Below are 13,514 nucleotides of genomic sequence, written 5' to 3'. Positions count from 1 at the left end.
GCATGCGGCTGTTTCCATCCAGGGGATCTGCGAGTCCTAATGAAGAACATGAGAACCATAATTCGCACGGGTGAAGTTCTTCAGTGTTGGCACAAAAAGCTGACTTCTGCTTCCCCAAGCAGCATCTTGGAAAGCTGCCCTGGTCTCTCGGTCATGGTTATCCTGTCGTGCTGCTACGGGATGGGGTCTAAGAAGAAAGGATCTTCTTAGAGATGCTCTCCAAGCAGATGAGAACATCATCTTGCTGATGACACCAACAGGTTCAGTTAGGGACAGCCAACTAGGAGAAGTTAAAAAAAAGGGGGGTAGTGCAATTTAAGTTGAAGATAGAAAAAAAAGACATTTTATCACTTGTTTCATCAAACACTGTTGACAAGAAGTGGCAAAACTACACGGGGAAGGCACTAGGGAATCAGAATTTTGTAATGTCTTGGGTATGGGCTGTGCAGCAGACAAAGGACACTGATGGGGAAGGGCTGCAGTCACAACGCTAAGAAATGGAGGGAGCACAGAATTGCAAAAGCTTTTGTCAATAGAATTTCATCCCCAATTATTGTCACGGGACTCTTAAATTTTATTTCCGGCAATTCTTCTGGCAAAAGGCCAGTTCTCCCATGACCTCCGTAATTTTTTTAATCCTATCAGTGAAATCATCTTTCCTTCGAGGCAGCCCATTTTCTTCTCTTCTAAGAGAGCTGATTTCCCTTACACTTTGGAACTGTTTCATAAACAAACTGACCATAAACACTAAGTTTTCTCTTACAGAGATGAACTAACATCAGCACGCTAACATCTGTAAGCCTTTGATTTTGTTACAGTTATACTAGATGGAGCCCACCCACAGAGGATGCCATCCAAAAAGGCTTTTTTTTTTCCTTCTTAACTGGGTGAAAAATGGTTGTACCACTTTGAACACAGGTAAAGAGTGGACAATACGCACCAGCATGGGATCCTTAGGAGATGCACCGCCTCTTCTCTGTGCTGCAGCTGTTGGGTATCGGCTGTCTCTCTGAGCAGGGATGACAATTTCTAATCTCATGCCTGCTTCTGGTCTGGGCTAGCAACACCAAGACAGAGTTGATTTGAACCTACCAGATAGCCTAAGAATTAAGGTTATTACTTAACAAATCCAGGTGTTGGGATCAACTCAGTGGGGCTCTTTTCTGCATAACAGGGCCAAAGGTCTTCGATCTACCTGCCCTCCCTGCCCAAACTGCAGCCAGTAGGGTGGGTGGCAGGGAGCAGAGCCTGATTCAACAGCAGCTATTGCTCATTTTCTTGTCACTCTATAGGTCACTGGCTGGCAGAAATCTCTGCGGAAACGCATCTAAAAATATTTTGAAAACTTGGTCTCCACTGATGAGAAAATTAAGTGGTGACTCATGCTCCCATCGGCTCCAGACTTGATTACTGCAATTTGATGGACTGAGAAGCTGATATTCCACCGAGACTGCAATTTGCTTAGGGGAGCAGCCGAGAGGCCTCATTGGCACCAATTGCTTCCAACACATCTCTCTTGTCCTTTTAATCACTAACAAATTTAATTTCACTTCTCACTGTAGATCTCACTCTCCACCTTTCTGGCGACAGAACAATTCAGAGGCTGCTTTCGTGACCTCTGCTACAGCTCTAGATGCCAGCATGGAGCAGACCTGCCTGTAGCAATGCCTTGCACCTGCGTTTCCTGGCATTGCTTTCTCTAGTCCTGCACATCTAAAGCCACTGGACAGTCCTTCTCCCTACTACTCCAAAAGATTACTTACCATCCTGCAGCATGTTCTCTGTTGAATGAGAATTTTACAGGAACCGCACACATAAAACTTCGAAGAATTTAATTCAAAATGCCTCCTCAAAGCACTCACAGTCTAACGATCACAAGCGATAAATTGGTTTAAGCAAGAAAACAGCAAAGAGGAGACAATCTCCCTCCTCTGCCGTTGTTCTGATATGATGCTGTAGTTTTGGTCTGGGAAATTGGGGCTACCCATGGAAACAGGGACAAAAGAGATTCGGTTTGTTAGATGCTGGAAAGGGCTGGCCATCAACTCTAAAGTAAAATACTCTTCATTTACTCTCATCATGTGCTACATTATCACCGAGCTTTGTTAGAACAATGGCAGGGCTTTTCAAACAGCTTCCCTAGGGAGACTGCTCTGCAGCTTAACAGCCCTCTCGCTGGAGATGTGCAAGTGTAACCAAGGGCAGAATTTAGTCTCTTGTCTATTTAATGTGTTTGCAAGGGACTGTATGTGTTTCTGGCACTTTATAATAATAGTAATATAAATGCATTTGGATTATAACAAAATGGAGAAACTATGATTTAGCCCTTTACTCTGCTGTAATTCCCAAATGCATCAACATCTATTTAAGTGCAAAATAGTCTACAGTTTACAAATACAATGCTGCGATCGTCTGCTGTGAAGGTTCCGTATGAGATTATGATTCAATACAAAACACAATTCAGTGTCTGAAATTTCATTTTTAATGTCAGAATAACATCCAAAAAGTAGCTCTTTCTCCATATGCAGTCTTGCAAAAAAAATGTATACGAGGGACTTGGTCCTTTCTAGTGATTTCTACATATATAAGTGCTCATCTCTTATGCACATATGCACTTGCACATAAATAAATGTGCTTGCAGACAGACAATATTTCATCTTGCCTTCTAACCTCCTGCTGTCAAGATATTTCCACAGAACACTGTACACAAAAAAACCCTAACAGCTCCTCTTTCCCTGACTGCCAGAATAACATAGGAGACTACCTCTGTAAAACCAAGCTGCTGGATTACTCTCCTTTTGCTCTGTGAACATGCACAACCACGCTTCTGCTGAGATTGCCTTTTCTGTCGTATAACCTGCTCGCACTAACTAAAGGATCTGTAAGAAAAAGCACAACCACAATTTTAACCACATAGAAAATTATTTATCTTGGACCTGTTACTGGAGTCATCAAAGCTTCTCAATTTAGCGCACAAAAAGGGAAATAAAATGTTTGAGTAACTCAACATAAAGTGCTAAGATTCCCTGTGACCTCTGAAGTGCTCTTCTATCGTTTGGGCATTTTTTTTTCCTCTGCTGTCATTAGATGGGATTATAGATATGCAGAAGATGTGTTGATGATCAAGAAAATCCTTATGTTTTAACATGGGCAACATTCTCGTTTGCCATCAGTTTTGCCTCATTGTGTTCAATACCAGGTATCTCTCACAGTTCAATTTAAAGCCAAGGAGTTGAAAAGATTCTGAACTGTTCTAACCCTCTACTGAAAAAGTGGTGGAGTTCAATGAATTAATTTTCAGTTGATTATAATTTGCAGTATTCTGAGGACTTTCTTTCCCCAGTTTTAGTTCATAAAATATTTCTGTACAGTTCATGGATTTTTTTTTTTTTAAAGAACAAGCAAACAGTTTAAAAGCTTACCCACAAAAGAACAAAGCACAGGGAACAGAGGTAAAAAGTTGACCTAGAGGATAAGTTATTTTATCTTGTTTTCCTCATAACAAAATTAAATTCAAAACCATTCTGTTTATTAAAGACACATAGGCATAATAACAAGTCATAAAACAAACATCTTAACAGTCTTTAAACATAACAGAATTGATATGCAAAATTAAGTTTCATTGAGTACGGACTTAAAATACGTATTTCAGTTTTGCTTTGTATTCCCTTTAGACCAGCACCTCCAACACTAGTACACAATATTTAGGCTGCCTCAAGCAATCAACAAGCACTTTGTAAAGGCTCTAACAAAACTCCGTCTCAAAACAGTTTGAAATATTCTTAAATGAAGACAAAACTTAACAAAGAAAAAAGGATGTGTTCAGTGGAATCTAAGCGAGTTGTTGGATGTACTGGAAGTCAGAGGTTCAGTACGTAGAGGTAGGTAGCTCCGTAAGGGTACTTGCAGTGTTCTGACTATTTCGCATTGACACAACCACAGTAAGTTACTGTGTGCTTGAACTTTTCCTATATATTTTAAAAAAGCTAGCACTCTTTCTGGGCCTGTTGCTTTGCCATTCAAAACCAACAGAAAAAGTCATCGATTTCAGTGGGATTGGGATTAAGTCCTTACGTACTCTGGAAGTTCAGGTTTACGGAAACAGAACAAAAAGAAACTGCCCTGAGTCTGGACTCTCTGCTGCAAGCAGGGTTTTTAAATCCAGACAAAGGAATTTTTTCCCACGTGGAGCCAGTTACCAGCATGCTTAAGGAAGGGGAACCTTGAATTTGGTCCAAGAACACACATGCTCTTCTCTTCAATTACCTCGCAGGTTGGTGGATCTGACCATGCTATCTAGGGATGCGCTGATCAAAACTGTGAGATCACTGCCGCTGCCCTTTGCATCACTAGTGAGATGAGAGCATAGCCCTGGGGAACATGGGCAGTGGACAGTGTCCCTCAGCCCTCCTGCCTGCTCAGAGTGCAGAGCTTGATCCCCCTCCAGGGAATGAAAGGATTCATCAGCATGTTGCCACCTCACGTACCTTTGTTACACGGTCGTTTTATTGGTGATGACAATTCTGAACAAGGTGACGCTGTCAGCTCCCAGTAGTTTGTCATACAGATGGCAACAGAGCAGTCTTGCACTGACTGACCATCAGGTAAAGCACCAGTGATTGGTACCAGACTGCTTTCCTGTCGTTCACAGGAATAACAGACTAGGTAAACCAAACACAATTTTTTTCACTAAGGCAAAAGGATAGGAATTTCACATGCCTGTTGGCAGACAAAAGACCTTTAGCTTGTGTAAATGGCTACAGCCTTATCAGAGCTACGATAATTTACATCTGATAAAGATCTGCTCCTAGGTGTTTGCACTCAGTTGCACCATTAACTGCAATGTTAACTATGACACATGTGAAACTTCTGCATTTATATCAATCCCAGTTTGACCTATTTCTTTCATTCCTGTTAATATTTTAATGCACAATTGCCAGCACAGTTTTTGTAGATGGGTACACCTCAGAGTTGGGACTACAGTGCGCTTCTGAAATCTTAATCTCCCAGACAAGCTGCAGTGCTGGCTATGTGTTTAAGTATATGCCTGTGTTCCTTTCTCTTCAACACTCCTCTTAGAAATAGTATTTTGTATTTTTTTATATAAGTTTTTAAAAAATAAAACATTATTCTTTTTAATAAAGTTGTGACTGATTGTCAAGTTAGCTAAGATAGCGTTTCTGTTACTATGAGGATCCTTTTAATTGGCAAAAAAAAGATAATTGTCAACTTTCTCATCCTCACAAGCTATTCATTACCAATGTAGCAATATAGAAAACATAGCCTGGCTTACTACAATAAAGGCTCTGTTTCAATATTAACATCCTAAATTCTGTCACTGCAGATCTCTGTGCATTGCACTGGTAAAAGGAAAAGAAAAAAGAAAAACAAAAATTTGTGTTCTTCAGGGGTAAATTATAAAAGATCTCCTAGCTGCAAACACAAATACTTCACTCATAACCCAAGCACCAGACCATTTCTTTGAAGGAGCTTATGAGGCATTTAAGATATACAATGGCACAATATCATACAATGGAACTGAAAGAATTTTCTTGAGAAACCATTAACTTTGAAGGAATGTCTAGACAACTGTGTCAACAAATGCAAATAATTCATGCTTCTCAGCTTCTATCCAATGGATGGCCCCATGCTGAGCATACACAAACTCAGAAGAAAAAGGCATGTCACAGTCATATGACTAGGGAGTGTAACAGAGTCACACAGAAATTCAAGTCGATCTCAAAAAAAACCTTCAGAAAGCTCTTCCCCAGGGTAAGCCAGCAGTGGGATAGGCTTCTGGTCATTTTGGCTAGTTTAAAACAGAGACTTAGAGCTGCTGCACCCTGGCTTCAAAGCAGGGGCAACGGAAGAAACAGCTGTTAAGTCATGACCATTCACTCTGTTAGAAAAATAAAAACTAAAGGACTCCAAAATACTGTACAACTTCTTGCAGTAACCAACAAAGTGGCTTCTGGAAACAATGCTTTTACCAAAAATGCATCTGTAAGGCACTTAACAGGTATCTTTTTAATATATATAGAGATATGTATATATAAAAATAAAATATGCACTGAAGCAACATTCACAAATACCCAGTTGTCTCAATTGTCCGTGTGTACAGTATAGTACATATATACATTCACTGTGACACAGGCCATCTCCATCATTATACCTTCACAGGTGCTTTGGGCTGCCTGGTTAACTTCAGCGCCTGCAAGCAGTAAACAAAACAGTCACTTTTTTATATTCTTAAAAGACAACCACCAGCCCAAGATAAGATTTTTATTTATAAGGGGAAACAAAATGCTGCGTGTACTTCTGGGAGGCTGAGTGAGGTGTCAGCATGCAGCTGACAGGCCACTCTGGGTTTTATGATGAACTTTTTAGCTCTGATAGCCCGTCACAACTCCTCGCATACAGATAGCCTTAACAGAGAAACCACAAGGAATATGGTTACAGTGCCAGTGAAGGATGCAGAGGTGGATCTCAGATGTCTTTTAGAAAGCAACTGTTGGGACCCCACTCAAGAAACCACTTGTGGCACAGATAGAAGAACTTCTGATGTACTTAGGGAAAGACTGTGAAGAAAACTTCTGCCAACACCTTTGTGTTTCCTGGCCTCCTTCCATCGAGCCATAGCTCGATGCCTGCTCGGAGTATAGTCACTGCCGCAGTGGTGGATGTCACATGCCTTCAATATTTATACCTTCCTCTCTGAGAAAAGGTAAGAATAAGCCAAAGTCCATCAGGCCAGAGGTGACCTTATGCCAAGGGACACATGACGTCTTTGTAGCTCTAGTCTACTCTTACTGAGGAGGAGAGAAACCACACGCTTTTATTTGATGGCAGGGTTCAGCTCTGTGTTCCCTTTAGGGCTGGCCAACTATGGTAGCTGAACTATTTATTCTGTGTGTGACAGAAGGTGACAGAAGTTCAACTCAAATGATAGGTGACCATGCTTCTAGCTTGGCAGGAAGCAGCCTCTCTAACTTAGGAGGCAAATGTGACAGGCTTAAAAGGCGTGAAGTTTTCATCGGCTTCTGTGGTCCTACACCGATGGGGTCACTGTAAAGGATGCCTGCTGTTGGTGTGCTCTGCAACCAAAAAAGCTCAGTGCTTTCTTGTGCAGGACGAATTGGCCTGAGTGAGAGGGAAATTCGTGAAATTTGCAAATTCCTGAAATTTGGAACCTCTGTTTTCCTTAGCCTTTTAGGGGAAGTGCCCCGACAGACTGGCATTTGCCTGTCAAGTGACAGACGTATCATTTCCAGAGCATTGGCTAAACAAGCAATTTTCACTCTGAGATGTCTGATGGGTCTTTTTATTATAGATATTAACCTTTAATATTGTACATTTAAAGCTTGTAAGCACTGCTTGAAAAACGCTCTAGCACAAATGTAAACCCTTAAAAAAATCCAAACCTTTAAAAATAAATAGGCTATATTCCCCTCGGAAGCACCAGCTTTCAGAAACACCAGCATTTAACTATTGTTAAATCAAGCCGTTTGAGATTAGTCTTTTGGATATTATTCAGCAAGAGACTTTGGAGAGAGACATCATTCCACGTTTTGTCTGGGGAAACAATTTTTTAACTTTGTAGTTTGGCAGATTCCACTGCCATATTTACAAACTAGAAATACCTTAGTGTAGATGAACCTCTAAATATTTAAATTCAATTTCATACAACCAGATCACATGTACTATCATAATTAAGTAAGAATGTCACTGCAGCTGAGTACTGTGACTGGATAACTGTCTCCCCCTGCAAGAGAGATGCCAAAATGAAGCCAAGGTGTTTATAGAAAATAAACATCAAGGGTGATGATGACATGTTTATTTTCAAAGCAGGAGACCATTATCCAGTCACAACATTCACTTCTATTATACTTATTGCAACTGTACCAGACCCAACCTCATTGATTTTTTTCAAAGAGTAATTAAAATAACATTTGTGAATAATACAGAAGACCAACCGAAGAAACTGCTGCAACACAACAACAATCCCCCAAAGTGGTTCTACGGTAGCATTACAGTCTGTTTAGCACAGGAGGTTTATTTGATGCTTAATGAATAAGAAACTAGTGCTGGTGAACTGTAAATCTCTCCAGTACTGGTTGACTTTTCTGATGCCCTGTTTAAAGGCTGTGTTAACCTGCAGCAACTGACAGCAGCCTCTAAGGAGGCTGCCCCTGAAGATCAGGGAGGTCTGGATGAGCTCCAGCCCCACTTCGGGGCTTGGCAGCAAAGAGCAGTTAGATGCTGAAGAGAAGCCAGCATTGCAGGGACCGTTCTGTCACCATTAGTGTCAGATTTAGGCTATCTTTCTGAGGGAGCAGAATGGCATTTTCTTTACACAACCTGTAATGTCTCTTGATAATTTCTGATTTAAAAAAGTAATGACATCCAGACGGATGGAGAAATGACATACGATTCTCAAATTCCCATTTTTGGATGCTAAGATAAGTATATCTTAGCAAGGTCTGATTTCTGGGCTCGGTTCCTGAAAAATGAGAGTTTTCCTGCTTTTTACAGTTCAGGTAACCAAAAGTGGAGCCACCTAAAAATCACTGATTTGGGGAATGTTAGCATTCATGTTAGCAAGGTGACTTTAGTGGAGTGAAGCTACTAAAATGCCGGCCTGTTGGGTTTTACTGAAAATTTGAAACATGGAAGTTATAAAAAAAAAGATTCTCCACTGACAAGTGGAGAATGCAGGGTATTGGTGGCACTGGTCTATCCACAGTAGGTCTCAATGTTCACCTAAAATGGCTGTTAAAGACTGCTTCAGTTGCCACAGCTTCTTGATCCTTATTATCTCAGAACATTAAAGACAGCATTAAAATCAGTTGCATGGACTAGCTTTCTGTGAGGTGGTTACTACTGTTCTGAGAACCTGACTCAAACCATTGCAATTATTTCATACAGATCACAGAATGGCTGCTAGATGTCAATAGCTTCAATTTGCACTGAAATAAGCATAATTTAGATCAGTGATGTTGATGCAAAAACCTCTAGGTTATAGTCTGTAATCCTACAAGCTATCCTATGCCATAATTTTGGCATGAAATGTGATGCACCAGACTCCTGTAGACTTCTTGCTATTGTAAAGGGTCACCCAAGCAGAAAAAAAAAATTAAAAAGTTTTCATCCTGCTTCAATTCAGAAAGTGCCCTCATTATACCTCATTTCCCCAGCTCCCATGCCAGCGGACAGATCTTTGTCACTTCGCCGTAAGGGAGATCCAAAGCTGTGATTATCACCTAAAGATAGAGTTATTCTTTTGGGGCATAATCTTAATTCATAATTTGAACTAACCATAAAGGTCTGACTTCAAGATTTGAACCTTTTCAGAGCCAAGTGGAACAAAGTTCACCATTTTTAATTTGATACTACTGTGACTTCACAAAGGAAGTAAAGAAACAGAAAAATCCCTACCATGGGATCTCCAAGAAGGAACCTGAGAAGTTTAAGACACATGTTTAGGTATTTTTTTCCTCCTAGCACACTTTCCATTATAAATCAAAACCAGCAATTCTTACCTTTTGCCTAGAAACCATCCAAGATTTTATTGTTGGTACCAACAGACTGCCAAGAAGAATCTGAGCAGGATGATAGATGAGTAAGGGGACGGAAATTAAGGACAGGTGCTCATAACCCGCAAATACGATCTTCAGCATTGGAATCCCTGCAGGCAGAAAAACAGGAGACAGACTCTCCCCTCAGACTTTGAGCTCCAGATAAATGCAAAGCATTTTGTGTTGCACTGACATTTCACCGAATAAAAAAAAAAAAACCCAAAAGAAACAAAACGAAGCCTCAAAAGTTTTATATAAAAAAACTCAACACAAACAAACCAGTGAGAACATGAACAAAACAAGGCAGAGAAAGTTCTGTGGCAGAAAGGAAGGAGTAGGGGAATGCCATAAAAGATCTTTTCTAATTATGCTGATAGTTGTCAAGCTCCTGCTGAAGACTTGATATAAAATACATTCGGCTATAGCATGACTGTTTGGTTGCTGAGCATAGTTCTGTACTGCTTATTTACTGCTTCCTCTCACTGTGCTCTGTTTCATGTTTTCATGATTGTCCTTCATCCAACCTGCCCGACTCCTGCTTGTAACCTTTCTTCAGTCCGTCACCACTGGAGGAGGGTTGCATTTTCCTGGCGTACTCCCTGCCAGTTGGTGAGTACCCAAATGACAGCCTGCCCTGCTTTGACCAATTCATGCAGTCAAGATAGAGAGTCAAGTACTCTGCAGGTGAGTGCTCCTTGGTTAGAGAACAGAACCCTCCGCTTTACCTGTACATTTCAGAAGAGATACAGCATGAGAAAGAAAATGTTTAGTGAACTGGGTGAGCAATATGAAGTGGTCATGCCTATGAAGAATTAGGGAGCAGCTGGAGTACAGAAGTTGCTAGATGCTAGAAGTGAATGTTAAGAGCTAGAGATGGGCCATTTTTCCTAAGAGCTTGAATTTGCACTCAACAGTGCTAATTTTATTCGACATTCATGCATAATCTTCCCACTTGATGATGTGATATGTAAAATTAGATTTGATTTAGTTTTGCAGTAATGAAACCGATTATGTTTACTTTCAACATGTTATTGTTCAAAATCATCTGTTTAAATCCTGGAACTTTGCTACCGTGCTCCACAAAGCATAGGTGTGGGCAAAACCTGCAGCCATCTCTGTCTTGCTTGACCAGATATTTGCATAGTCGCCAACAAGAGCAGCTGCGATTCCTCAGAAGCCCCCTGAGAACATACCTTATTTTCTCCCTCATCTTGAAGTTATTCTAGGAATCTTCCGCCACCATCAACCTTGCAGTGAAGCAGACTACACACAGTTTTCACAGAGCTCATCTGTGTGTCTCCTTTCTCAGAAATGTCAAAAAGCTGAGCTTTGTGCCACATGCCCTCCATTCCACATCTGTAGATGTTTCAGATCACCCAAAGTTGCCATGTTTACATAAACTTTTCTCTATGTCTTGGATAAATTCCCATTCTCAGCACGCTTTTAGTTTTCCCTTAATAAAAGTTGCGTCCTCCCTATGTGAGGAAACAGCTTATTTGTTGAATATTACCACTCCACCAGTGCCCCACTATTGCTGACACATCTAGGCTTGCTGAAATCTTCATGATGTTTCCACAGCACTATATTTCTTGTAATTATTTTGATTAGCTTCATCACATACACCACTAACAATCTCATCCCCCTACAAGTAGCCTTTACTTATGTGGATATTTCCAGGGAAAGATTAAATCAAATAAATAAAGGCTTGTGTGCTTAATTTCAATATTATAATTACCTTCAAAACAACATGATGGACCTATCACACAATAGGGCCTCTTATTATTAACACTAATTTCTGGGGCTTGGGAATAGATACCATTTGGATAGAAATTAAGTGGGCATTTGCATTATATTAAGGAGTGCAATTTACTTCAAATGCCAATTATACTCTTTTTGTAAACAGATCAAAGTTTTATTGCCTGTTTCCAAGTCTCAGCTTGACTCTTGTGGGTCCTTTTCTGTTCTCTAACCACAAACTAGAGTCCCAAGCTATGAACATGCTATATTTATGTTTGTAAGACAGTACCTGGTGTTTTGTCAGTGCAATTTCATCCACAGATCCAAAAACACTTTAATAAGCTGAACAGGACTCCTACAGAGAATCAGAGAACACTAAAATAACTAGCCTAAGATCACACAGAAAACTAACGGCAGAGACATGAACAGAATGGATCCAAAGTGACTGAGACATGCTTTAAATTACTGTACATTTTCTGAAAGAAAAGATGAGAAATTCCAGCCTAAAAGGTAAATTCTCTGGAGGAAAGCTGTTTCAGTAAACTAGGGAAAGAAAATTAAAGTTGTCAAATATAAATACAAAATACTATAATTAGTGTGACAATATAATTAGATCACTGGGTGGAAAGAGGTTCTTAATTCACAGCTTGTTTAAATACATGTCACAACAACAGGTTCCTGTAAGCTACTAATGTGCAATTAAAGTTCCTGTTATTTACCAGGACAAACTAACTGGTGTAAAGAAGAAATAATAATTTTTGCAGGTAAGCATTAGTTCAATGGGGGAAAAAAAAGCTCTGTTGCCTTTTTATGCACTTTCTGATTTTGATAATCCCAACTTTACCAGTATGCAACTCTCTCAGGAAAAACTTCATGAGATCGATCCACAGACTACAGTCACAAATGCTTGTGTCAGTAATATCACCACAAAGCTAAACAAAACTGCATGGGTTTTATTTATTTTTTAAAATGTTGTCTAAACTTTTTGGTAGCAATACATAGTAACTGCAAGCATCAGTATGACTGCTGATGTTTTCCAAATGCATAAAACTCAGGCCAATTCCTAATTAGGAAAAACATATTTTAGTAGTTACTTTTCCCTCTCTTAAAAAAAAAAAAGTAAATGCATTTTAAAATATATCTATAGAACTCTTGCAAAAAAAACCTCAAACAAAATGAAAACCAAATCCCAGTCAAAGGAAGAAAAGTGACATTATAATGACTGGGTTGATGCTGTGTGATGCTGAATCTTAGCCCATAATGCATTTTCAAGATCAGATTATGAACTAGCACTAAGAGAAGCTGTAACAGAAACACTGTGTGAAACAGTAGTGAAACTAATAAAGTGAAACTAAAAGTGACATGAGTTTAAATCTTCCAGACAGATAGCAAAGAATGAAGGTGCTAAGCAAAATGGATATGGTGATCTTTATTTTGGGCTGTCCACTCCTCTTTTCCTCATCTTTTATAGCATATTGCTTCCAGTGCTAATGGGAGTACGATAGCTACACTAAGTGTAAGACAAATAAAATTTTGCACAGGATCAAATCACATATATTAAAACCCAGACCACTACCTTAGCCTTAAGTTTCCTCAAAGTACACAGCAGCTCCTCCTTCCCCCTACCCCCCAATATTAGTAGGGTATTTATTTGCCATCTGAAGCATTAAGGATGCATTCACATGTATAAAGAACAACGCTGGTAAGGATTTTTCACAGAGCCATTAATCATGCTTATCTGCATTTCAGGGTAATCGGACTGACTTCTATGGGTCTTCATCTTGATTGACACTGGAGGAGTAACACTGGCATTATCAGTTTATAGACAATCTTTTTGTTAAGTTTTAAGACTGCTGTCATGGTCTGAAGGCTCATGCCACAAACACCTATTCAAGTTGCTGCGGTTTATGAAGTTACAGGCTTCCAGCAGCTTGGTTCAACTCCTCTGCCAAAGACCCTCACTCACTACATACCATGAGAACTGAATCACAAAGTGCTCCTCCGTGGTTTGGTGCCAACTTGGACAGCTTTGCTCAAAGTAGGGGTGTAACAAGCTGTTGAGTTACCAAAACCTTTTTAACAGCCTTACTGCATGAATATGTGTCCAACTCCTGGATCTGAGCTGACCGAAGACCGTGACAGGCGCAAGTCAGGGTTGTATCCCATCCTCCTTCAAAGAAAGAGGACATGTGGTACCCAGCT

General features: G+C 40.0%; 1 protein-coding gene across 3 annotated transcripts in view; it reads right to left on the bottom strand.

Moving 5' to 3' along the window:
• Positions 1–3,507: 3,507 nt before the first annotated feature.
• Positions 3,508–13,514, bottom strand: part of SLC10A7 (solute carrier family 10 member 7) — a 150,315-nt gene continuing 140,308 nt past the window's right edge. For all 3 annotated transcript variants that reach the window (XM_068402887.1, XM_068402889.1, XM_068402888.1), the window contains 2 exons: positions 9,540–9,685; positions 3,508–6,211 (listed from right to left, as the gene is read on the bottom strand). In XM_068402887.1, coding sequence (XP_068258988.1) covers positions 6,167–6,211; positions 9,540–9,685 — 191 coding nt within the window. In that variant the 3' untranslated portion in view covers positions 3,508–6,166. The remainder of the gene's footprint in view (positions 6,212–9,539; positions 9,686–13,514) is intronic.

The sequence above is a fragment of the Nyctibius grandis genome, chromosome 6, assembly GCF_013368605.1.
Source record: "Nyctibius grandis isolate bNycGra1 chromosome 6, bNycGra1.pri, whole genome shotgun sequence".
NCBI classification, from domain to species: domain Eukaryota; kingdom Metazoa; phylum Chordata; class Aves; order Nyctibiiformes; family Nyctibiidae; genus Nyctibius; species Nyctibius grandis.
Note: the sequence above shows the minus strand (reverse complement) of the source record. Positions and strands in the feature narration are given on the sequence as shown.